The 25,676-nt window shown below is 39.4% G+C and overlaps 1 protein-coding gene across 3 annotated transcripts; it reads left to right on the top strand.

Annotated features, from left to right (window-relative positions):
• The first annotated feature begins 323 nt into the window (after positions 1-323).
• On the top strand, positions 324-18,635 carry PNLIP (pancreatic lipase). Of its 3 annotated transcripts, XM_081823113.1 has the most exons (13): positions 324-369; positions 1,744-1,898; positions 2,934-2,949; positions 7,080-7,189; positions 9,145-9,279; positions 10,258-10,369; positions 11,579-11,698; positions 11,805-11,924; positions 12,420-12,538; positions 14,887-15,016; positions 16,496-16,604; positions 17,190-17,354; positions 18,572-18,635. In XM_081823113.1, exons 1-13 carry the CDS (start codon positions 324-326, stop codon positions 18,633-18,635), a joined length of 1,401 nt encoding a protein of 466 aa, XP_081679239.1. The 3 variants fall into 3 exon arrangements, with proteins under 3 accessions (XP_081679239.1, XP_081679240.1, XP_081679238.1); XM_081823114.1 differs by lacking the exon at positions 2,934-2,949 and having other exon boundaries at positions 7,067-7,189; XM_081823112.1 differs by lacking the exon at positions 2,934-2,949 and having other exon boundaries at positions 1,744-1,913; positions 7,067-7,189.
• Positions 18,636-25,676: the final 7,041 nt, after the last annotated feature.

The following is a 25,676-nucleotide window of genomic DNA, read 5'->3' as shown; positions in this document are numbered from 1 at the left end:
AACTTGACGTACTCTATCAATCTGAGTTTATTTATGATTAAAATTAGAAATGCACACTTGGAACGTCCTCTCTTTTCATGCCACTTTTCCATGGAACTTCTCAAAGAGATAAGGTTTACTTATAAAAGGACCTGTAAGGGCACTATCTGGTTGTGTGTGGAACCTGACGGAACTGCCGCGGTGAGTCAGTAACAGGTTTTCCAAGCCTAATTTACTAGAATTTATCAATTTTCCCCCAGAGAAAGGTTTAACTGAGCTTGAATTATGCCAATTTTTTAAAAACATATTTAGTCAGACTCAACAATATTTTTTACTTTGTTTAGATGCTGCTAATCTGGGCACTATCGCTGCTTCTGGGAGCAGTAGTAGGTAAGAAAAGATATTTATGTAGTGCTGAAAGAGATTTCCTGTTCAGAAAGTTCATGATGGCTGAATTCAAGCCACTATGGCATAAGGAGTAGAGCAAAAAAGATGCATGATGGAGAGCACAGGCACTTGGAGTAAGGTTGCTAGATAAAATCTAAGATACTCAGGGCCCCTGGGTGGCTCAGTCGGTTAAGCGTCTGCCTTCGGCTCAGGTCATGATCTCAGGGTCCTGGGATCAAGCCCCGCATCGGGCGCCCTGCTCCGCGGGAAGCCTGCTTCTCCCTCTCCCACTCCCCCTGCTTGTGTTCCCTCTCTCGCGCTCTCTCTGTCAAATAAATAAATAAAATCTTTTAAAAAAAAATAAGATACTCAGTTAAATTTGAACTTCAGATAAACAAATATTTCAGATAATCAATGAATACCTGACAAAATTATACCAAAAAGTATTCATTGTGTATCTGAAACTCACATTTGACTTTTATTTTCGTTTGCTAATCTAGCAACCCTGGCTTGGAATCAAGTGTGGAAGCTGAACCTTGTTTCCACCAGCCACAGGTGTATTACCCTGAGCAAAATTCTTAACCTCTCTGTGCTTCACTATCTTCATCTGTGAAATGGGCGTATAATACCACCCTTAATACGGGATAACTGTGAGACTTACATAAGACAAGTCGTGTAAATCGTCTTGTGTGGCCCCTGGCACATAATAACTTTTGAGAATGCCGCCCCCACAACAGCTACTACTCCCCTCCTACTATTAATCTAGACTTTATCCTCCTGGACATCCCTTCTTTGTGTTGTTCTTTCATAGGTTAACATTCAAGCATAGGGTTGTGTCAAACCATGGATTTTCTGTTTGATTATTCATGAGCAGCTTCTTCATCACGGGAATCCAGAATGCTCCTCAAACATAGGTCAGAGACCTAAATACTCAGCGAGGTAGAGATATAAAGTTTTGGTATTTGCATGAAACTTAAGCTCTCTACCCAAAGCCCAACACCAGAAGATGGCTGCAAAGAATTGAAAACCTCACCCCTCTCTATTGAGGCCTGGGGACAAAAGGCTGCTCTTTTCTTGGGTACCAGTGGCCCAAGGAAGACATCGCATTGAGAAGCCAAATTGGGTCCCAGCCCGGGACTGGACAGAGACATGAGGGGAGTCAGGTGGTCGTACTTTTAGAAATGAGGAGCAGGAGCCTGTCTTTAGCTGGGACGCTGAAGCTGTTTTGTGAGTGCATCTATAGGAAGATGTCTGGGGATGCAGAGGAAGTAAATATCCCATAAAATGTAATTTAACTCATATTTTGGCAGAGAGACTATTAAAAAAAGAGCATTCTGATTAAACTAACATCCTTGAAACGCTTCTGGGTAATTACAGGAAAAGAAATCTGCTTCCCAAGACTTGGCTGCTTTAGTGATGACTCCCCATGGGCAGGAATTGCGCAAAGACCCCTCAAAATACTGCCCTGGGTTCCAGAAGATGTCAATACCCGCTTCCTCCTATACACTAATGAGAACCCGGATAACTATCAAGTAAGAGAACTCATTGTTTTCAGAACTAAGTCCTATCCATTTTATCTAATAAGAATACTAAATTTTTAAGTTTTCTGAAGAGAGCAAATTAGTGGAATTTTCATCTTTGTAGACTTTTGGGGCAGTGAGGTTAAGTATTATTTTATGTAACTTGTTTATAGAAGGTCCATTAACTTGATATTATTCTCTTTTTGTTTTAATTTAGATTCACTTTATTTTCTATTGAAGAATGATTGACATAAAATATCGTATTAGTTTCAGGTGTACAACATAGTGATTGAGTATATAAAACCATTATGAAATGGTCACCACAATAAGTCTAGTTACCATGTCACCATACAAAGTTGTTACAATATTATTGGCTATATTCCCTATGCTGTACATTACATCTTCCTGTCTTATTTATCTTATAACTGGAAGATTGTACCTCTTAATCCCCTTCACTTATTTCATCCATACCCCCACCTCCATCCTCTCTGGCTACCATTTCAGTTTGCTCTCTGTATCTTTAAGTCTCGTTTTGTTTTGTTTATTCATTTGTTTTGTTTTTTAGATTCACATATAAGTAAAATCATATGGTATTTGTCCTATCTGACTTATTTCACTTAGCATAATACTCTCTAAGTACACCCATGTTGTCATGAATGGCAAGCTTTCATTCTTTTTTACGGCTGAGTAATATATATATATATGTATGTATTTTACACATCTTCTTTATTCATTCATCTATCAATGGACATTTAGGTTGCTTCCATATCTTGGCTATTTTAAATAATACTGCAATGAACATAGGGGTGCAAATTTCTATTCAAATTAGCGTTTTCATTTTCTTCAGATAAAAACCTAGAAGTGGAATTGGTGGATCATATGGTAGTTCTATTTTTAATTTTTTGAGGAATATCCATTCCATTTTTTATTGGTGACTGCACCAATTTACATTCCCACCAACAGTGCATGAGGGTTCCCCTTTCTCCATATGCTCACCAACACTTGTTAATTCTTATTTTTGATAATAGCCATTCTGACAGGTGTGAGGTGATATCTCACTATGGTTTTGATTTGCATTTCCTGATGATGAGTGATGTTGAGCATCTTTTCATGTGCCTTTTGGCATTTGTATATCATTTTGGAAAAACGTCTAACAAGATTCTCCTCCCATTATTTTATCTGACTGTTTTTTTGATATTGAGTTTTATGTGTTCTTTATGTATTTTGGATGTTAACCTTTTATTAAATATATCATTGGCAAATATCTTCTGCCATTCGGTAGATTGCCTTTCATTTTTGTCGATGGTTTCCGTTGCCGTACAAAGGCTTTTTAGTTTTATGTAGTCCCATTTGTTTATTTTTGCTTTTGTTGTTCTTGTCTGAAAAACATTGCTAAGCAAAAAATATTGTTAAGACCAATGTCAAAGGGGCGCCTGGGTGGCTCAGTTGGTTAAGCGACTGCCTTCGGCTCAGGTCATGATCCTGGAGTCCCAGGATCGAGTCCCGCATCGGGCTCTCTGCTCGGCGGGGAGTCTGCTTCTCCCTCTGACCCTCCTCCCTCTCATGCTCTCTGTCTCTCATTCTCTCTCTCTCAAATAAATAAATAAAATCTTTAAAAAAAAAAAAAAGACCAATGTCAAAGAACTTACAGCCTATGTTTTCTTCTAGAAGTTCTGTAGTTTCAGGCCTTATGTTTTGTCTTTACTGTTTTATTTTTGTATATGGTGTAAGAGAGTGTTCCAGTTTCATTCTTTTACTTGTGGCTGTCCAACACCATTTATTGAAAAGCCTGTCTTTGCCCCACTGTATATTCTTGCCTCCTTTGTTGTAGATTAGTTAACCATGTAAGTGTGGGTTTATTTCTGGGCTTTCTATTCTGTTCCATTGATCAATGTTTCTGTATTTGTGCCAGTGCCATATTGTTTTGATTACTATAGCTTTGTAGTATAGTTCAAAATTGAGAGCATGCTACTTACAGCTTTGTTCTTTTTTTTCTTCAATCTTCAATATTGTTTTGGCTACTCAGGATCTTTGGTGGTTCCATACAAATTTTAGGATTATTGTTCTAGTTCTATGAAAAGTGTCATTGATGTTTTTATAGGGATTGCATTGAATTTGTGTAGCATTGAATTGCTTTGGGTAGCATGAACATTTTAATAATATTAATTCTTCTAATCAATGAGCAAGGTAATCTTTTCATTTATTTGTGTTGCCTTCAATTTCTTTCATCAGTGTCATAGTTTTCAGAAGATAGGTCTTTCACTTCCTTAGTTAAATTTATTCCTAGGTATTTTATTCTTTTTGATGCAATTACAAATGAGATTATTTTCTTAATGTCTCTTTCTGCTAGTTCATTATTACTGTATAGAAATGCAACAGATTTCTGTGTATTGATTTTGTATCCTGCAACTTACTGAATTCATTTTTTAGTTCTAATAGTTTTTTAGTGGAGGCTTTAGGGTTTTCAATATATAGTATCCTGTCAGCTGCAAATAGCGACAGTTTTGTTTCCTCTTTTCCAATTTGGATGACTTTTATTTCGTTTTTCTTGCCTAACTGCTGTGGCTAGGATTTCCAATACTATGTTGAATAAAAGTAGAAAGAGCAGGCATCCTTGTTTTGTTCCAGATCTTAGAAAAATAAAAGCCTTCAGCTTTCACTGTTGAGTATGCTTTGAACTGTGGGTTTGTCATATACATCTTTTATTATGTTGAGGTACATCTCCTCTATGCCAATTTATTGAGGTTTTATCGTAAGTGGATGTTGAATTTTGTCAAATGCTTTTTCTGCATCCATTGAGATGATCATATGATTTTTATTCTTCGTTTTGTTAATGGGGTATATCACACTGATTGATATGTGGATATTGAGCCATCCTTGGATCCCTGGAATAAATCCCACCTGACCATGATACATGATCCTTTTAATGTATTGTTGAATTCAGTTTGCTGGTATTTGTTGAAGATTTTTACATCTATGTTTATCAGGAATATTGGTCTGTAATATTTTTTGTAGTGCTTGTCTAGTTTTAGTATTAGAAGAATGCTAACCTCATAGAATGAGTTCAGAAGCATTCTTTCCTCTTCAGGTTTTTGGAATAGTTTGAGAAAGATAGGTGTTAAGTTTTCTTTAAATATTTGGTAGAATTCACCTGTGAATCTGTCTGGTCCTGGACTTTTGTTTGCTGGGAGTATAATTACTGATTCAATCTCCTTACTAATAATCGATCTGTTCAGATTTTGTATTTCTTTCTGATTTAGTCTTGAAAGATCATATATTTCTAGGAATTTGTTCATTCTTTCTAGGTTGTCCAACTTGTTGGCATATCACAGTTAGTAGTAGTCTCCTATGATCCTTTGTATTTCTGTGGTATCAGCTGTAACTTCTTTTTCATTTCTCATTTTACTTATTGGCCCTCCCTGTTTTTTTCTTGATGAGTCTGGCCAAAGGTTTATCAATTTTATTTACCTTTCAGAGAAATAGTTCTTAGTTTTATTGATATTTTCTATTGTTTTTTTAAGTCTCTATTGCATCTATTTCCACTCTGATCTTTATTATTTCCTTCCTTCTACTAACTTTGGGCTTTATTTATTCTTCTTTTTTAGTTCCTTTAAGTATGAGGTTAGATTGTTTATTTGAGCTTTTTCTTATTTCTTGATGTGGGCCTGTATCACTGTAAACTTCCCTCTTAGAACTGCTTTTGCTGTGTCCCATAGATTTTTGAACATTGCATTTACATTTTTATTTATCTCAATATTGATTTAACTACATCTTTGATTTCTTCCTTGACCCATTGGTTGTTTAATAGCATATAGTTTACTGTCCACATGTTTGTGTTTTTTCCACTTTTCTTCTTGTAGTTGATTTTTAGTTTCATACCAGCGTGGTCAGAAAATGTGTTTGATATGATTTCAATCTTCTTAACTCTATCAAGGCTTGTTTTGTGGTCTAACATTTGACTTATTCTGGAGAATGTCCATGTGCACTTGAAAAGAATGTGTATTCTGCTGTTTGGGGATAGAATATTCTGTAAATATATGTTAGTCCATCTGTTCTAATGTGTCATTTAAAACCACTCTTTCCTTATTGATTTTCTATTGGGAGATCTATCCATTGATGTAAACACGGTGTTAAAGCTCCCTGCTATTATTGTATTATTGTCAATTTCTCCCTTTGCATCTATTAATATTTGTTTTATATAACTAGGTGTTTCTATGTTGAGTGCATAAATATTTACAAGTGTTACATCTTTTTATTGGATAGATCCTTTATCTTTATGTAAAGTCCTTCTGTGTTTCTTATTATAGCCTTTGTTTTAGAGTCTATTTTGTCTGATATGAGTATTGCTACTCCAGCTTTCTTTTTGTTTCTATTTACTTAAAATATCTTTTTCCAGGGGCACCTGGGTGGCTTATTTGTTAAGCATCTGCCTTTGGCTCGGGTCATGATCCTAGGGTCCTGGGATCGAGCCCTGCATCGGGATCCCTGCTCCATGGGAAACCTGTTTTTCCCTCTCCCACACCCTCTGCTTGTGTTCCCTCTCTTGCTGTCTCTCTCTCTGTCAAAAAATAAATAAAAAATCTTTAAAAAATAAATAAATAAAATAAAGTATCTTTTTCCATCCCTTCACTTTTACTCTACATGTGTCTTTAGATCTGAAATGATCTAAAATGATCCAGTAGACAGCATATAGATTGGTCTTGTTTTTTTAATCCACCCAGCTACCCACTGTCTTGATTGGAACTTAATATCATTTTTATCCTACCTCTATGTTGCCATTTAATAAACATTCTGAATATAGTTATATATAATATATGTATACATATATATAAACTCTCCCAATATTATATATAATCTCCCAACATTATATATGTGTGTATGTGTGTGTATACAATTTACATACACACACACACACACACACAAAACCTTCCATTGTTTGGAGACAAGACCCCCTACATCAATATTATAGCAGAAATTTATCCTGAGTAGAGCAACTGCAGAAATGTTATGATGTCTGAAACTTGATGATCGCAAATAGCTTGCCTGTAATAGGAGAATCCTTATTCACAAGGATCTCAAGTCTTGATGGTGTTCTCCTACCTGCCATCTCCCTCCATGTACAAATGGTTCTATTGGACATATGAGAAACTTGACATTAAACACTTTTCTTCCCAAAATAGGAACTTATTGCAGATCCGTCAACTATCACAAGCTCCAATTTCAGAACAGATAGAAAAACCCGCTTTATTATTCATGGATTCATAGACAAGGGAGAAGAAAACTGGTTGGCCAATATATGCAAGGTGAGACATGGTAATCAATTAAGGGAAGGTTGTTTCCAGAGTGACAATTAACGATGGGGAAGGCACAGGCTGCAACCAATCAGGACAAATGCCAGCCACCATGACACCGGAGGATCACCTGACTCTCCTGGGGTTTCACAGGGAGGTCCAAGAGGTGGTAGGGTGTGCAGGGGACCTGGGACAGTCAGGGCAGCAAGATTGGCAAGCATTTGGCGGCTCTAGGTAGTGGTTATTTAATAACTAATGCAGAGATATTTCAAAATTTTAATAACAGATGTTGCCATACTGATGCAGTATTAGTTGTGTTTTCAATAACATTTAATTTTTTCAGTAGGTCTTAAGTTCTATGTGAAGAACTAAGATAACTTACTTTGCCCAAATTGTTTTCCTCTGATTTTCACTTGCTACTCTTTGATCTCCTATGGTAACAATATCTAGGGAAACTGTGTAGGTTTTCATTTTCGACTTCTCTTGTTTCAACCATAGTGATCCAATTTTCTTTAATTTGCCTTTGGCTATGTGCCCCATGGTAATGAAGAATTAAAAGACAGAAAATAGAACATATTTTCCTAGCAACTGCTAGTGCTTGAGAACATTATCCTTGATTCATCTATTCACCAAGCGTTAGTGGCCCGCATAGCACACAGATGCAGTCATTCCTTCAGAGGTCGAAAAAACAAGACACAAAGGTCCTCCTAAACACTTTTAATTTCAGACTTGTCTATGACTCAAGCCAAAGGCTGGATTGAATCAACTCTAGAGACTATCCACTGATTCTGAAGACAGCCAAAATAAATAGGCTTAACTTCACAAGTTTAAAAATAATTAGCAAAACCCTAACTTATCTTCTAAAATATTCTAAGCTGATGATTATTAGGGGGAGGGTAGGAATAGATTTTTATAGAACAATGAAGGAAAAAGACAAAGTGGTTCTTAGGTCAAAGGGAATGTAAATTTTTAGATATGTGTACACAATTTATTTCTGAAATCCCCAAACCAGATTTGTTTTTCTTGCATGATTTGGCTTTGACAACATGGTTGCTTTATGACAGAGAAACAAATGGATTAACCTAGGTTAAAGGTCCTAGACTCTAGTACTGACTCTATCCTTAGCTAACCATGACATTAGCAAATCACTTTCCCTTTTTGGAGATTTCTATCTGTAAAGTAAAAGAATTGGAGATGATTTCTAAGATTGCTTCATTCTTCTAAAAGTTTTCTTGGAAAAAAGGTGAGGATATGCATAAACATACACACACCCAAACAAACAAAATTCCTGCCAGATCTAACATTCATGAATCTATCACTGACCTGCATCAAACAAAGCTTCCAGTACATATCTGGTAGGTTATGCTTTTATGTGAAGTAACTCACAGTAATGTACAATAAAATATGTTCTTCCAAAAACATTGATTAGTCTTTCCATCATGGAAAAGCTTACCCATTTACCTCCAGTATATTTATTTAAGGAAGTCCTAACATAGCCTTTCATTTATTCATTTATCCAATAAATATTTATTGAACACCTACTATGTGCCAAGAACACTTTGAGGCACTGTGGATACAGCAGTGAACAAAACAAACAAGGTCCTGGGGTGCACTCTAGTACGGGACAATGTAGGACATTGATTTTAATGATGCTTTAATGAAACAATCCACTGTACCCCATTTTATACATCTCTCCCTGCAACAAATGTCTATGCATCTGTTTCAGTAGATATCTCAAGAATCCAGTTCCCATTATGGCCAAACCCTCAATTTGGAGCCAATGTTAAACTTTAAAAGGAATTTCATATCCATAACAGACTAGAAGTTTTGTTCATTGTTGTAGGGTTAAAAATAAGCTTGATATTGTATAGGTCATGGAGGAAATTTATCCTCGTTCTCAAATGTGCTAATTATTAATTAATAAATATCCTGAATTCTTTACCTATTTATTGTGTCCGTTCCATCAGAACCTGTTTACAGTGGAAAGTGTGAACTGCATCTGTGTGGATTGGAAAGGGGGCTCCCGAACCGGTTACACACAAGCGTCACAGAACATCCGGATTGTCGGGGCAGAAGTGGCATATTTTGTTGAGGTTCTTCAGGTAACTACCTCTAGGTTGTATAAAAGTCCATGTCCATTACTCTCTAGATTCTCTTTTAAAATAATTGCTGTAGGTATGATAATTGCTAAAGACATTCCTCTACTGAGATTTGGCTTTCCCTGTGGTTGAAAAGAAAAATGCAAAATCAATCAATCAATCAATCAATCTAGACTTGGGCTTCATCAATATGCTCTTTAAGTCAAAACGCTAGTTTTTTTAAGTGATGTTACTCAAGCAACCAGGTAGTTTGTTTCTACTGAATTCCATCAGTATTCCTTTAATTTTACCATCTATTAAAACAAGTTGGTGTGATAATGTCAGCCTCAAGATGAAAACTACCCTGTTTTTGTTTTTGTTTTTAATTTTTTTAACAGAAGCACAATGACACCAAGCTAACCTGCTTTGGTAACTAAAACCTTAAAAAAATGTTAAACAGGAATGTGCTTACATAATTGCTTGCTTTTTTTTTTTTTTTTAAAGATTTTATTTCTTTATTTGACAGAGAGAGAGAAACACAGTGAGAAAGGGAACACAAGCAGGGGGAATGGGAGAGGGAGAAGCAGGCTTCCCGCGGAGAAGGGAGCCCGATGCGGGGCTCGATCCCAGGACCCTGGGATCATGACCTGAGCCGAAGGCAGACGCTTAACGACTGAGCCACCCAGGCGCCCCTACATAATTTCTTTCATTATTATCTGCTAACGCATACATTTGCTTCACCACCTCTGGGTAACAATTCTTCATACACAGCAAGGGTTCCTCTACATAGTAAAACAACAAAAGAGAGCCCAACTTCCACCAGCTTAAACATTAGACCATTGCCATTTTCTATGATAACTGAAAAAAAAAGTCATGAAAATCAGTTGCTTTGAAGGGACAGCATATCTTCTTAAAACTCACGTTTTGCGAGGATCTCCTTCTATGGCCATCTTGAAGTTCACAATGTTAGAAAACATTCTGAAGAACTTTTCTTTCCAACAGTCAGCATTTGACTACTCACTTTCTGATGTCCACATCATTGGCCACAGCCTGGGCTCACACGCAGCTGGGGAGGCAGGAAGGAGGACCAATGGGACTGTTGGACGAATCACAGGTTGGTCAAAACAGTAAACACAGAAAATTTGGACTCAATGTAGCCTAAATGGGGTCTAAAAGGATGGAAATTTGGCATTTTCTGAATTGGGCCACATGATCAGAAATCAGTATGTTCTGAGGTTTTACGAATTTTTTACTGATATTGATCTTTGGCCTACAGAGCTCTGTTTAACATATATATATGTTAACATATATATAAATATTGCATGTGACTAAAATTTTAATTAAGAACATCAGGAGGTCTATTTTCCTGTTGCCAGGCATTCACAAAGGACAAGTTTCATGAATAGAATAAATAGCATAAATAACAGAATAAATAATAAATAGAATTAAACCCAAGGAACCCAAAAATGCATAATTAATTATATTCTGCTTCAGTAGCAATTGATAATTAGCCCAATCCTCATTGACCACAAGCCAAGAGTTGCAGGGGACAGGTGGTCAGGCCAGGCTAACCAATTCTGCATGCTTTGGTTAGATAAAAAAAATAGCATTTCACAAATCTTAAGACTGGATGCATTTGGCCAATGGGGTCACATGCTGTACACTCAGGCCTTAAAACAACATTGCAACTTTACACGAAAGACTTTGCTACCCTGGATCTGAGAGGTGACTATTTTAGGGAGCAACCACATTCCTCTTCCATCATCCTACTCTGTCTCTGACCTTCTGATTCTCTTTTTGATACTTTGGATAAACTGGTCGCATTTGGGTTGGTGGGGGCATCTGGATGTCTAACATTAATTTGCTGGAGAGAACATTCTTTCTCATAATCCGTGAATGTTTACAAGGGCCTGCTCAGCCAGGCACTCTGCAAAGCTGTGGTCCTGGTGACCGTGAAAACCAAAGTCCTTGCCCTCACAGGATTTTACCGTAGAATGGGGACTCTTTTATCCTGACCAGCTTTTAGGAGTCTCCCAGAATCTGTCTCTTTCCTTATAATTGCTGTTAGTGGCCAGGATTGTCCCAGGGGCTACACATCCATAAGTAGAGCCAAATTCCATGGTTTGAGGAAAATTCACTACAATGCAAATAGAAAATTAGACACAGAAAATGTAAAAAAAATGATAAGGTCTGGAAGAACTAGCTTATCTCTTTCTAGGCATAAGTCATGGTTCCCGCCAATGCTTGCACTTGGGTAGGTAATTAATGAAAAAGGTCAATGTGAATGTACACTGATATTAACATGACATTCTATTTACTTTAGGGTTGGATCCAGCTGAACCTTGCTTTGAGGGCACGCCCGAATTAGTCCGATTGGACCCCAGTGATGCCCAGTTTGTGGATGTAATTCACACAGACGCTGCCCCTATAATTCCCAACTTGGGTGAGTTCTTCAATTCATCTTCTGCGAGTATTTTTTGAGTCCATATATTAGAGTGTTTTGAGTCTATACATCAACATCAACTTTCTCATATTTTAATATTCCTCAGGGTTTGGAATGAGTCAAACTGTAGGCCACCTAGATTTCTTTCCAAATGGAGGAAAACAAATGCCCGGATGTGAGAAGAACGTTCTCTCTCAGATTGTTGACCTAGATGGGATCTGGGAAGGTAAAACCATTATGTACATGAAGAGATTTTCTTAGGGGAAAATTTGTGTTTCATTTTTTGCTAAACTTGCTGAATATTTGGGTACAGGTCTCACATTTTCTACAACAAAGGACTTTTAACCCAAAATATAGACTTTTCACTGGGGAAAGTAGGCCTGAGGAGACTGTAGAAAGAAAATGTATTTGTAGTCAACTTTCCAAGGATCTAATTTGGGGAATGGATTACTAAGTTGTACTTATATCCATATGGACCAATCTCTTCCTTCTAAAGTTATTTTTCCATTTAATTTAGCAATGGCATTACTATTAAAATCTTAAATGGTATTTCACTTGTAACTGCATCACAAATCATAAATACACTTCAGAGATGATTTTGTTCTGTGACCACCACGAGTTCACACTAACTAGAAAAATCTATTCAACAACCATGTTCTAATTATGACATTAACTTGGAAAAATAAAACCTGTTGCTGATGTGTACTGTCTGATTTCAAAGGGACTCGTGACTTTGTGGCCTGTAATCACTTAAGAAGCTACAAATATTACTCTAATAGCATCCTCAACCCTGATGGCTTTGCTGGATTCCCTTGTGCCTCTTACAATGCTTTCACTGCAGTAAGTAGACTCCACTTTGTACCTAAAGAATTTTGTGACCATCACTTCTTATGATGGGTGTAGTTCACTGTACATGACATGCATTCAGCAAAAGTCACTACATGATTGCCACATTATTTATACTTTTAATTATACATATTTTTATTTTTTAATTGAAGCATAGTTGACATACGTATTTATCGTAATAGTGATGAGGCATTGGAGAACTTTAGAGAAATGGGCTTGTATACTAAGATGTCCCATGTCTACCTTGTTCTCTATCACTTCAGTATGTATCGCGAATGTTCAAACTTGTTTTAGAAATAATGATAGGGGCGCCTAGGTGGCTCAGTTGGTTAAGCGACTGCCTTCGGCTCAGGTCATGATCCTGGAGTCCCGGGATCGAGTCCCGCATCGGGCTCCCTGCTCAGCAGGGAGTCTGCTTCTCCCTCTGACCCTCCTCCCTCTCATGCTCTCTGTCTCTCATTCTCTCTCTCTCAAATAAATAAATAAAATCTTTAAAAAAAAAAAAAAAGAAAGAATGATACTAAAAAAAAAATCTATGAAATCTGAGCTATGGCTACAGGATGCTGATAAATATGGAAAACTTGTCTTAAATACTGAACCTATAAAACTATATCATCATGTGCATGTGGATATTTCTGTGCAATCTCACAATTGCCAAGTTTTTGTTTGTTTGCTTGCTTGGTTTTGAGTTTTGATCTTGTTTGGTATTCACTAGGTATCTGGGTTAGGATCCTTAAAGGTGATCTTGAAAATGATATATCTATTGCCTATTAATTTTTATTGCTCTTCCTTTCACTATAATTTTTTTCAAATAAAAATATACAACCTATGTCATTTAATAAATAAAATTTTAAGTAACATACCAGGTGAAGTCATAATTATCAAGATGTATAACTTAGTGCTAAAGAGAATCTGAAACCTGATTTCACCATTAAATGGTTGAATGATTTGGACAAAATATTTAACCTCATTCTAAGGCAGTTTTTTTCATTTCTAGATGTAAATAATAATGGTAGACTCCATTGGTTTGGCAGGAGGATTTAATGAGATGATATGTTTTAGTTCCTTAGCTCAGAATCTAAAATGTAATAATTAGCATTCAACAACTGTTGGCTATATGTGTGGGCAGGGGGGATGCATAGTTTATTCACAGTACAGCTTGTGTACAAACAAGATCACCATCCCTTTTCTTTGGTTTAACTTTATTTTTACTGTGCTTCCAAATCCCCAATCTCTAGGTAATGGGGAAAATAAGCGAAGAAGCTTTAGGTTTCATTCAGTTAAAATTTAGTCTGATTCAGTAATATAAACAGTCCTTTTAGGTGATGCTCAGACACTTTTATAAGAAAAAGTTCTCAGTTTTGCATATTTCTCAGCCTGACCCCTTCATCCTCTTCTCTCCAAGCTGGTATTGGACACAGTGATCATGAGGTGGTGGTCAGTGTGTGCGTAAGGCCGAGGGGAGGACTTGAGGGTCTGCGTTATTGATGGATGTGCTGCTGGTGTCTGCAGATAATGTCTAGGCACATCTACTCTTCTGGCTTGGCCAACTTCCCCATATAGCTCTGGCCATTTCTCTCTGACTGGCTCAGTCTCTCCTTAGCTTTTGCTGGATGCAGACCGTGAGACTTGGCCCAGTCCCCCTCTGGTTCATTGATCCAAAAGTCTGCCCCTTGCCTCTAATATGGAGCAGGATTGCCCCACTCTGTTTCTCCCTCTTCCTCTCTTCTTCCCATAATTCCTCCCCAGAAGGAGGACATTTTCCTAAGTGATATATATATATATATATATATATATATATATATTCTCCACACCAACCACACAGCTAAGACTTAAGGACCACTTGGGGCATTATCTGTTCACATTGGGAGAATTCTGAGATCTGACTCCTTCAGACCTTAATATGCTAAAGCGGGAGCTAAAAAATTTGAGAAAAACCTCACTCTTAATGGGTCCTATTTTGCATATCAGAGCTGATTATCACCCCTTGCTCTTTCTTTTGCAATCTTTCTAAAAAAAAAAAATTCTAACCACCTGTAGGCAAATGGATGTCTTGAGTAACTTAAGAGGCAAAATAGACAAGATGAAAATATATGTGTAAATATATATTTAAATTCTTTTTGTGTGATTTTTATATTTTTGTTCATATTGTGTTTTTTCACAGTCAAATTTATCATCGTAACTAATGAAAGGCATTTTTCACCTTTCCTGAAACATTATGAAAGTCGTCTTTTGCCATCATGACAGAATTGGCTTTAGAATATTTGAACCACTGCAACAGGTGGAAAAAGATGACGTGCTATTAAGAGTGTCCTCATTCATCATTTGTTAATTTCCCCTAGAACAAGTGCTTCCCCTGCCCAAGCGAAGGCTGCCCACAGATGGGTCATTACGCTGACAGATTTCCTGGAAAAACAAATGGAGTGAACCAGATATTTTATCTAAACACTGGTGATGCCGGCAATTTTGCCCGTAAGTCTCTATTATATTTGCCTTAAATTCATAATGCTATGTATTTTATCATGTTCGGTGAAAATGTGTGAAATTGCTCTTCTGTACAAAAGTTATAAATACTCCTTCCCAACATGGAAAATTTTTCAAAAGCCATCGTGCTCAATGTAACTCTGGCTAATTGGAGTAACAGAGCAGAATTTGGGGGTCTGAACTGACAATGATAGAAAAATTAATTTCTCCGGAATTCAGGAGGTTTCTTCTGCTCTAGACTCTTCCAATTCAGTCAGAAGTTTCACTAAAGCAAAATTCTGAGGTTTTGTACAAGCAGAAAAGTAATCCAGGAGAGAGATGGCAGAGGTTGTGGGAATGGTAGGGAGTTGACAGATTTAAGAGCTGTTTAGGGCGGTAGACTCCATGGGTGATAAGAATTAGAGGGTGCAGGGATGATGAGGCATGTTCCATCCTGGGTCAGAGGAAGAAAACTATTTAGACTGGAGTCAGTGGGGTTGGTCGCATTGTAAAAACTAAAGCCAGGTTTTATTCCCTCCTCAGTTTGGCCCAGGCTAGCTCTAAATGGCATAAACTGCTAGTTAACTATTGATTAGTACCACAAAGTGGTTACCATAACTTAATACATTCCAAAGGCAAGGTAAAGCTGAATTATAGAATTTTTTTAAATAAATGTAGACAGTTTAGACAAAAAGACAACAGGACTCTAAAATGTGATGACCTATGAAAATAGTAAATTGAGGGTACGCTTGGGTGGCTGAGTCAGTTAAGCATTTGACTTCGGTCATGATCTCGGGGTCCCAGGATCAAGCCCTACCTCAGGCTCCCTGCTCAGCAGGGAGTCTGCTTGTCCCTCTGTCCCTTCCCCCACTTATGCTCTTTCTCTCTCTAAATTAAATAAATAAAATCTTTAAAAAAAGAAAATAGTAAATTGATGAAAATGTCATACTCTACCCTTTTCTTTTTTTTTTTTTTTTAGATTTTATTTATTTATTTCATTTTAGAGAGAGAGAGTGCACAAGCCCGGGAGGGGCAGAGGCAGAGGGAGAGAATCCCTAAGCAGACTCCACGCTGAGCACAGAGCCAGACACAGGGCTTGATCTCACGACCATGAGATCATGACCTGAGCCAAAACCAAGAGTTGAAGGCTTAACCAACTAGGCCACCCTGGTGCCCTTTCCTACTTTCTTTTAAGATAAAGTTCTTATAATATTCAAAAATAAATTGTTGGGTTAAAGAAATTGAAAGCAAAATATATGACTTATATATATGACTTGACATCTATTGACTTTGGAAAGATTCTCTGCTCCTCCCCTGGCCCCACGCCTATCTTCTGAACATTTAGATAAAGTAGACTATTTGATTAGAAGAACAACAATCCTATATATAAATTACTCAAAATTTAGCGGCAGTGGCATCCAGTTTAGCCTGTTTTTAGCAAGTCTTCTCTACAAGTTGACAGTTTGCAAATCTCTTCCCCCTGTGCAGGTTGGAGGTATAAGGTAGCTGTCACACTGTCTGGGAAGAAGGTTACAGGACACGTGCTAGTTTCTTTGTTTGGAAATAAAGGAAATTCTAAACAGTATGAAATTTTCAGGTGAGCAAAATATTACCCTACACTTCTTAAATGTTGGAATCCTTTGCATATATAATGCATGTTATGGACATAAGCGTTTATTCATAACTATATGGGAGTACAATACCATCACATGTCATTCCAAGGAAGAGATCGTTTTATCTTGCACCTTAGTACATTTCAGAATTCTGTTCCTGAATTTTTTCTCTGCTATTTCCTGAGAAAACCACTGATGTTTGTTTTGATGCATGGCATCTGATTTCTAATCAGTAAATAATCATTCTGCCCAGAAAACAACAGGGAAAAGATGATATGATGATGTCATCATTTATTAAGTTGTGGGAGGCTTATGACTAAAACATATTTCAAGTTTTATTAAAGTAAGGATGACTTTAAAGTCATATGAGTTCTTGTTGGCAAATGACCTGCCACTGAGTTGGTACACATGTCTGCATTTATTTAATACATTAATTATTTAATACATTAGAATGGCAAATGTACTGTCAATCATCTTACTAGAGGTGCATCGTAAGCTCGTTTTAGAAACATATATGTATATATTTTTGTATGTTCACGTATATTTTCATTAACTTCTCAACTCCCAAGGGGCACTCTCCGTCCAGGCAGCACTCATTCCAATGAATTTGACTCTAGTGTGGATGTTGGAGATTTGCAGAGGGTCAAATTTATTTGGTACAACCATGTGATCAACCCAACTCTACCCAGAGTGGGAGCATCCAAGATCATGGTGGAAAGAAACGATGGAAAAGTGTAAGTAATAAAAATCCAAAGAGATTTGCAATACTGAGTCACCCATGCTATTCCCACTGCAAGTCTACTTCAGGTTCAACTCTCTGACAGTGGTTCTCCTAAGCCATGGTCACGGTGGCTTCCTGGTACCTTCTGTTTCTTTAAAAAAGAGCAGAACTTTCAGGGAATAACTTTGAGAGATCTGTGGATGAGTATGGGTCATTTGATGAAAGTAAAGTGTTAATTGAGAATCTGGCTTCGTGACCCTAAGGTGAAAAGAGTGATTTCATTCAGCAGCTGGGCCTTGTGTCGTATGTCTGACCGCAGGTCACTGGTTGCCTGGGGGGAGGGGAGATGGGAGAGGTCAAGAAGGAGAGATGACGAAGGAACAGGAGAGTAATTTGGGGTGATGGGTATGTTTACTCTCTTGATGGTGGTGGTGGGTTGGAGGTACTATTCTTGTCTCCATTAGAGATAATTAAATGAAAGCTTGGTGCCATAACTCGGAGGTAAGAAATTGGACTCCAGCAAGTTCTTAACTACTACAAAACAAATTAATTCACCTTCATTCATATAGAGATCATGTGTGCCCTTCATTTCTTGTGTCCTTTATCAGTAGTAGTGTTTAACCTTTAATGTTCTATTTGCGCATCTGCCAGCCATCAGACCACAGGGAGGGAAATGAAGATGAAAAGAAAAGAGCACCTTCTGAGCACCTTTTATGAGCCAGGCACTTTGCATATGCTTATACATGTTATTAAAGAAAATTAGCTCCCAAGCAAACTAAGTTTTGTTCAGTCTTAATGAGTAATGCTAGTCATTTCAATTCCATTATTGAATTAAGCAAGAGTGCCTAGTGAATGTAACACCAGGACCTCAGAAACTTCCCTCGGGCTGGTTTTTTATCATGCTGCTGACCCTACTCTTCCTCAGTTGCATTGATTGACAGTGCGCCAAGTGCTTAGTAGGTGCTTTAGGATATGACAAATGAACGCTCCCTGTCCTTAGAGGTGTCCAGTGACACTTCCTCACTCAGCTATTGCAAAGCTATGAAAGAACAATGGAAAGGAGAATGCGGTCCTTTATACAGAAGAGGTTTGTGTTCCCTTGACCGATGTCTGGTCTCAGGCACAGGGAGTGGTTCTCACTCAGACTGGGGAGAAGAGAGGCTGTTTTTATGCTCAAAGCACCAGCAGTGCATCAGGAAAAGCTGACTTTCTGTTGTTTTCTCTCTGCAGGTTCAACTTCTGTAATCAAGAAACTGTAAGGGAAGATATTCTGCTCACTCTTACTCCATGTTAGGAGTCACTGACATGTGACCACTGCATATCTTACTGCTAATAAAATCTAGGACTGAAGCAATCCATTCCTTGGTTATCAAGTCCTTTTTCTCCATGGCTCTTTTGGATAACGTGGTTAAAATCCAAAATTTGGAGTTGGTCTAAAGAACCACAAATGACTGATGAAGTTTGCTACATATTACGTGGCATTTGAGGTTGAGAAAATTGTTTCCTTGGCACTGACATCATGCCCATTGCTAATCTTACTGGTGTCCTCCAGATCAGTTAAGGCAGACTTCCAGATCCAAGATGACCTGCTCCTGGCGTGCACACATGGCAAGTGCCAACCTTTGCCACTTTCCCATACTCTTTACGGTCTGTGTCTCCTCCTAATCAGACATCTCAGGAAAGAGGACACATAAGGAGACAAGGACAGAGCAGATCCAATGCTTCCTGACCTGTCTCCCTGCTCCCAGTAGGGTCCCCTCAAGCCTCTCTCCTCTCTGCAGCCTTTTTCATCTTTCTAAAGCCCAAATCCAAGATCCTCCCCCACGGTCCCCAGGAAAGAATCCACATCCTTCAGTGAGCCTTTCAAGGCCCTCTTACCTAATTTTGAACTGAGGACTCTAGCATCATCTCTCACCACATTCCGTCTAAAAATCTACATGCTAGCACTGCCCCCAAAAGGGCCCTGACCTCAGATGTTGCTAGAACTTTGCACAAACTCTTCCACTCCCTAGGATGTTCTTTCTCTTGTCTTCCCGCCTGTTGAACTCCTCCTGGTTCTTAAATCTGTGTGTAGACATCATTTCTTGCAGGAAGCCGTTCTTCACCTCCATTTCCACAGCCCCTAAGACTGGATGAAAGGCACCTCCACTGCATTACTGCTGCACCCAGAACTTCCTCCATCTCAGAACTTCTTTCTGTAGGTCGGAATTGCTTGTTTACTTGTCTGGATATCTCTCCTTAAGGGGTTTACGAGTTGTATCTGGCTGGCAAATGCCTGGCATGTAGCAGGAGACCAAATAAATATCTTTTCAACGACCATCTCACTAATGGAAAGAATGCATGACTTCACTAGAGTCAGGTCTTTAAAATTAGGTCATGTCCCATCACTAATATCCTAAAAGAGAAAGAGCCATCTGTGCTAGGTCTTGAAAGGTGGGTGGAGATTTGCCAAGAGGACGTGGCAGGAAGGGCACTCCAGAAAGAGGGAACAGCACAGGCAAAGCCACAGAGATGCAAAAATGTTTTTCATTCCGTGTTTCACCAAAGTATATGCAAGTTGATCAATGCATGAGGATGTTCTGAGCACCATTAATCTGTATTAATCAGGATGCTTCCACATAAACTGAAAGCTCTAATTCAAACTGGCTTAAACAACAAGGGATGTACTGGTTCACATGATTAGAAGGTCCAGAAGTGGGGAAGCTTCAGGTTTTGTTGATTCAACAACTTGATGACCTCTTCAAGAGCCACTCTTTTCCTGCTTCCATACTTTCTTGTCTATGGTGTTTAATGGTTTTATACCAAGGCTGGCTCCTCTCCCAATTAAAGAAGGGCTATCTACCACAATTAAGACTATCCAGACCTTCTCTTTCACATTCAGTAAGAGGCAAAAGGTGTATTTCCCTCCCCATCTTCCCAAACAAAACCCATGAGACTCACTCTGATTGGCCTGTGGCCTGAGAAATGGAATGTGCCCATTGGCTTACCCCAGTCAGGGTACCCTCCTAGACAAGGTATGAAGCATCTGCAATACATATGGACCCTGTGTGTGGAGGAGGAATGAATATTTGAATGAAAGGGAGGACTTCTGGGGCTTTGGCTGGAGCAACTAGAAGGATGGAAATACCAATGACTGAAATGGGGACTGGATTGGAAGGAACAGATTTGAGGAGGGAGGTCCGGTTTAGGCGTGTCAAATTTGAGATGCTCATCAGACATCCAACTGCCATGTCAAGTGAGAAGTTAAATACACGAGCACAGAGCTGAGGGTAGAGGTCTGGGTTACACGTGTCAACTTTGGTGTCTTCAGTGTATACATGAAATTTTTTGAAGCCCCGAATTTCCCTGTAAAGAGATTAGCACAATGCTTAATACATGTTGAGTGCTTAATAAATGTTTTTAATTATAATTATTATGAATTCCTCTTGGAACTTTTCTATAACACACTAATAATGATGAATAGCGAATAGTGAAACAAATGAATAAAAAGATTGCAAATTTACTCAAGTAACAAGGTGGAACAAAGGGTCTCAAAAGAATTTAATCTTTAAAAATGCATCTGTGAAAAACCCTTTTGTTAGGAAGGATACAATTTTCATCATAATGGAGCCGTTTGTAAGTTGCTCTAATTGTTTTAAATGAATTGTTTACTCAGATCATTTACCTATTTCTGATCTCAGTAAATTTTTAGGAAATATTCTTATTTCTAGAGGCCCAACTCAGATTTTTTCTTCCCTTTAGGCAGGAGTTCTAGATCCATTTAAAAGGATGAGCCAGTCCATGTATAAGTGATTCACTTTGAGCATGGGGTTTTTAACCTGTTTCTTGCTGGACTTTATTTCTCTTTTTTTTCAAGGTTGGATGTTAAGAGCTGGTTTCAGCAACTCTGCTGTTCAGCCTGCTACTCTGACAGGGTCCTTCAGAAGACAATTGACTGCCCCTCTATTTTGTTTTTGTTTTTCCTAACATATGCATTATACTTACAGTGCACCAGGCACGATTCTAAGTGCTTTATGCATATTACTCATTTCATTCTGACAACACACTCTAAAGTAGGTGCTCTTATTATCCCCATTTTCAGGGGAAGCAGCTGAAGCACAAAGAGGTTATTATACAACTTTCCCCAGGTCATGGGCTATTTCCTAGTGGATCTAGGTTTTCCCAAGGGCATCGTGATGGAAAATTTTTCATGTGACCCTCTTGGTCTGCTGCATGACTCAGTGGCCTTTGGCCAGCCTCACCATTCCTGCCCCAGGATGCTAGGAGTCATCACTGTGTTGTGTAACAGCTGCTGAGGTTCAAGACTCTGCAAAGGTATTTCTTCTTCTCCCAAATCCCCCTAGGACTTTTGTGCACATATGCATGTGTGTGCACACACACATGAGCACACACACACACGTTATAATCATGTGTGGGAAAGGTGGGATAAATATCAAAAGTGGACCCCTTACATGCTAGCAAGTAAAAAATAAGTGTTTTTGCCTACTACTTAAGCATCTACTGCCTTGAACTTCCGAAACACCCATATGGTACCATGATAAGGGTTTATACGAACATTCAGTGCAGATAATAGGGTGAATGCTTGCCTAAATGGAGACAGACTAGGGGAGGGTGTTGCATGGTGATAAATTACCTGGTACTTCCAGAACAGGTGAAGTCACCCAAATAAAAATCTATTTCCTAACCCTTGGGCAGACCCAACTCGCACCACTGGACACAGCAGTGCTACCTCAAGAGCCCTGAGAATTTCCAGAGTTTCTGACCTCACGGCAACTGCAGGTTTGACCTACTGCTCCTCCAGGACCCTCACTGTGGCTCATCTCCTAGGGCTGTCACATTGTCTCTGCTCTCACCTTGATTCTCCTCTCCCTAATTTATATAAGCCACTTATGTGGTGGTAAGTTCTGGAAGGTTTGGGGAGCTGTAGGGGTGTTACTTTTGAAGCAACATGAGCAACCTGCCCCTGGAAACCCCTCATGGGTCACTTTTCTGCAGGCTCCACATCCGCCATGCTGCCTAAAAATGGCCTCTCAAATTCTCTAATCCCCTCTTTGATTTTTACCCCACTCCCAAACTCCTGATCCTGCCTTGTGCAGAGAGACTTAGCGATGCCTTGGTTTTCTAGTATTAGAGACCACATCTTTGGTGTCTCATCTCCTCCAGCCAAAGTGGATCTCCATGGAATGTTTTCCTAAATAAAGGCAGTCCTGCCCTAAAAGGAACTCTGACTCCAACTGTTAAGATAATTATTTCCTGCCTCTACTATTTAGATATCATTTAAATCCAAACTGATTCATGGTCCCTCCTCAAAAGACTCAAAATGATTCTTTTTAGCCTGAGACACAGAGATAACAGCCGCAAAAATTAGCAGAGAAGAAGGGAATCCACTCTGTGGTATGAATTACATAAATTTACACCCAACAAACAGTTCACTTCAGCACACATGCACACACACACACACACACACACACACACACACACCACATACACACCCTCTAAGTAATAAATCATATTCAGGTCTAGTGTAGGTTACATGTAAGGTTGACTAAAGTACACATGAGACTTTAACCAGGGGTGGCTGAACACTGTCTCTAGTTCTAGCCTGAACTTTTCTCTCAACTGCTTGTCCTTGTCTGTTTCTATGCCTGTGTCTTCTGAGAAGCAGACCCCACAATGGGATCAGGCACACAAAGAATTTATTCAGGGAAATGTCTGTGAGGAGAAAGCAAGAGTAGATAGGGAGAACCATCAGACTGCAATGCAGGTCTAACACCGTGAGAGGAGAAAGGGAAGGAAAGATTGGGTTGAAATAGTCTCAGACCTCAGCAAAGTTCTGAGAAAGTCTTGGCCAAGTTCATGGAGAGTCCCCAAGTGAAGGTGGCCCTTTGCAGCAATCCTACTTCAGGCAGGAGTGGATGGCCTCTGGTCCTTTTGCCATGCTCAGTCACTGGCTGGGGGCAGCTGGTGGAAGTGTGGTCTCTGCATGAGTGCCATGGTGGGTCCAATGGGTGGCGTCTGGGCTGTCTGTCATCTCTGCTCCAACAGCAGATTCTCTTAAAGGGATCTGAGTGGCACATCTCTGAGGCCACCACAGGGTCCCACCTTGTTCCTCTCCAGTTTTCTCCGGAAGTGATGCAAATTTGGTCCCTTCCTCATTAGAACTGAAAAACAAACATTCATGGAATCTCCATGACCATATTCCAGACATTGCTCTTGGCATTAAGGATGTGAAATAAATAATACATTCCTCACTCTCCCAGGAACTTATAGTGTGGTGAGGGAACTGGACAGGGAAAGGGTTATGAAGCAGTCTCAGAAGTATAAGGTACTTTGAGAAGACTGAGGAGTTGGCCTTTACTTTGGGGAGAGAGGTTGAGGGAAGGGGTAGGACAGGGAAAGGCTTCATAAAGTAGGTAACACAGGGGGTCTGGACTTTGGGGCCTAATGCTCCCCAGGTGGCACCAGGGTCTGCGTGGCCTCAGACTTTTCCTTGTTAACCAGCCCACATGAACTGACAGGCTCTACCAGTGGCTTTGGGAAGGACTCAGGAAGTCTGGGCTACACTCAACAGCTGAGTTTACATCCCACGGACAGGTCATTTCTGATAGAAAAAAAAGAAAAAGTCCAGAGTTGACTGATGGTAAGGCAAAGTCATACACCCACTTCCATTACAACACCACACAGGGACAAATCCTTCCAGTACAAGGAATATTTAGAAACGTGGCTCCGTTGAATGTGTGTGAGTGTCCAGCCTATGGGAAAGACTTAGAAAACAGCTTTCTCAGGACAACAACCTCTTTGGACTTAAAAGGCTCTGAAAACCAAGTTTGTACCAACCCCACTCTTCCCCCCAAATTCAGAAGATTGTTCTCTTACAAGATGACAGGTGTCTGTATATTCTGAACTTGACATTGAAGGAGAAAACAAGGACTGAGCTGACTGGCTGGAGGAAAGCAGCTATTTGGCTCTATCTGGACAAGTGGATGTGGCAGGTGACAGCTCGCAACTTCAATCTCTACTTTGTGAGCTTCCAGGAGCCACACACAATGGAGACGGGAATGCTGTCTAGTAGAAATGAAGTCATAGTTTCCAAAGAGATCCATACATTTGTGTACATATTCATATGCCTAATTCCCTGAAGCTGACTGAGATAGAAGTTCACTCAGTATGCTTCTGTTGTCACTGTTATTTAAAGAAATCTTTCTATCTGCTGCAGAATGAATTAATTAGTCTAAAAGACTTTAAAGTCTTACCTCCATCTTGCGAGGGGATTAGTCCAGTTTAATCCCCCAGGACATTTACTGGGAGCCAGTGCCTTAGAGCACAGTGTCTATTGACAGATGGGGCAGTTTCCTTGCTGTCTTAAAAGAATACACCCTCATGTGGTTCTGTGTGCCCAAGAACGGCACCAGTGAGCTCCACGAGAACTGTTCTCTCCGAATCCCTGGTCTGGTTGAGCTGGGTTCCTGAACTGCTTAGCTACTGCTGCATAACACACCATCACCAAACTTGATGGCTTTAAACAGTAGGCATATATTGGTGCTCACAAATCTCCAGGTTAGCTGGGTGCTTCTTCTGTTCTTGGCTGGATTTGTTCACATGCCTTTGATCAGAGTGGGTTGAGTCATCAGTGCTGCTAAGCTTGGCTGGGTCTCTGGGTTGAATGGCTTTGAGCGGATCCAAGATGTTGCTGCCATCACATTGAATGACAAATCCAGTCACACATCTGGCCCAGTGACAAGTATGGGGAAATAGACTCCAGTTGTTGATGCGCAGAGCTGCAAGATTACCTGCAAAGGGCATGGATGTGGGACGGGGAGGGGGTGAAGACCTGGGGTCATTTTCACCATCCATCTCACCATCCCCAACTTCTTTGTCCGCCCCACAGAAGTCTGGGGGCGGGTCAGGAGTCAGAAGGGTTTTCTAAGCAATGGGTCAGGTTGACCTTGTCTCTGAACATCTCATACTGCCTTGACCTCACTGCTGATGTCAGAAGTCCTTTTTGGTTCACTCACTTTTGACTTTTGCAGAAAGCAGAGTGGTCCAGTACCGTTCGCTTCTTTTTGAACAACTGATGCCGATGAACACAGGGCTGCGTCTTCTTATCTTAAAACAACACAATGGTCCTGATCAGGTTTTCTGATCAAGAAATCCAGGCTCCACAGTCATCATTCACTCTTGATAATTCATAAGGATCATGACTGTAAGGCGTGACAAGCACAAACAATACTTTTAAAGAAATCTCCCATCGACCGTCACCGAGCCACCAATTGTGCTTTTGTACAAAATGAGAGTCAGTTGATTTAAGATTGTTATTTTATTATTAGGATTGTTA

The sequence above is a fragment of the Leptonychotes weddellii genome, chromosome 6 (assembly GCF_054177405.1).
Source record: "Leptonychotes weddellii isolate Sample4059 chromosome 6, ASM5417740v2, whole genome shotgun sequence".
In the NCBI taxonomy this organism is placed as follows: Eukaryota; Metazoa; Chordata; class Mammalia; order Carnivora; family Phocidae; genus Leptonychotes; species Leptonychotes weddellii.
This window is presented reverse-complemented; position numbering and strand designations above follow the sequence as displayed.

Excerpts from the sequence above, each read along its gene's own strand:
- PNLIP (XM_081823112.1), top strand. The coding sequence starts at position 324 with ATGCTGCTAATCTGGGCACTATCGCTGCTTCTGGGAGCAGTAGTAG. Across the intron at positions 11,699-11,804 it reads CCCTATAATTCCCAACTTGG|GGTTTGGAATGAGTCAAACT; the intron begins GTGAGTTCTTCA and ends AATATTCCTCAG. Across the intron at positions 12,539-14,886 it reads CTTACAATGCTTTCACTGCA|AACAAGTGCTTCCCCTGCCC; the intron begins GTAAGTAGACTC and ends AATTTCCCCTAG.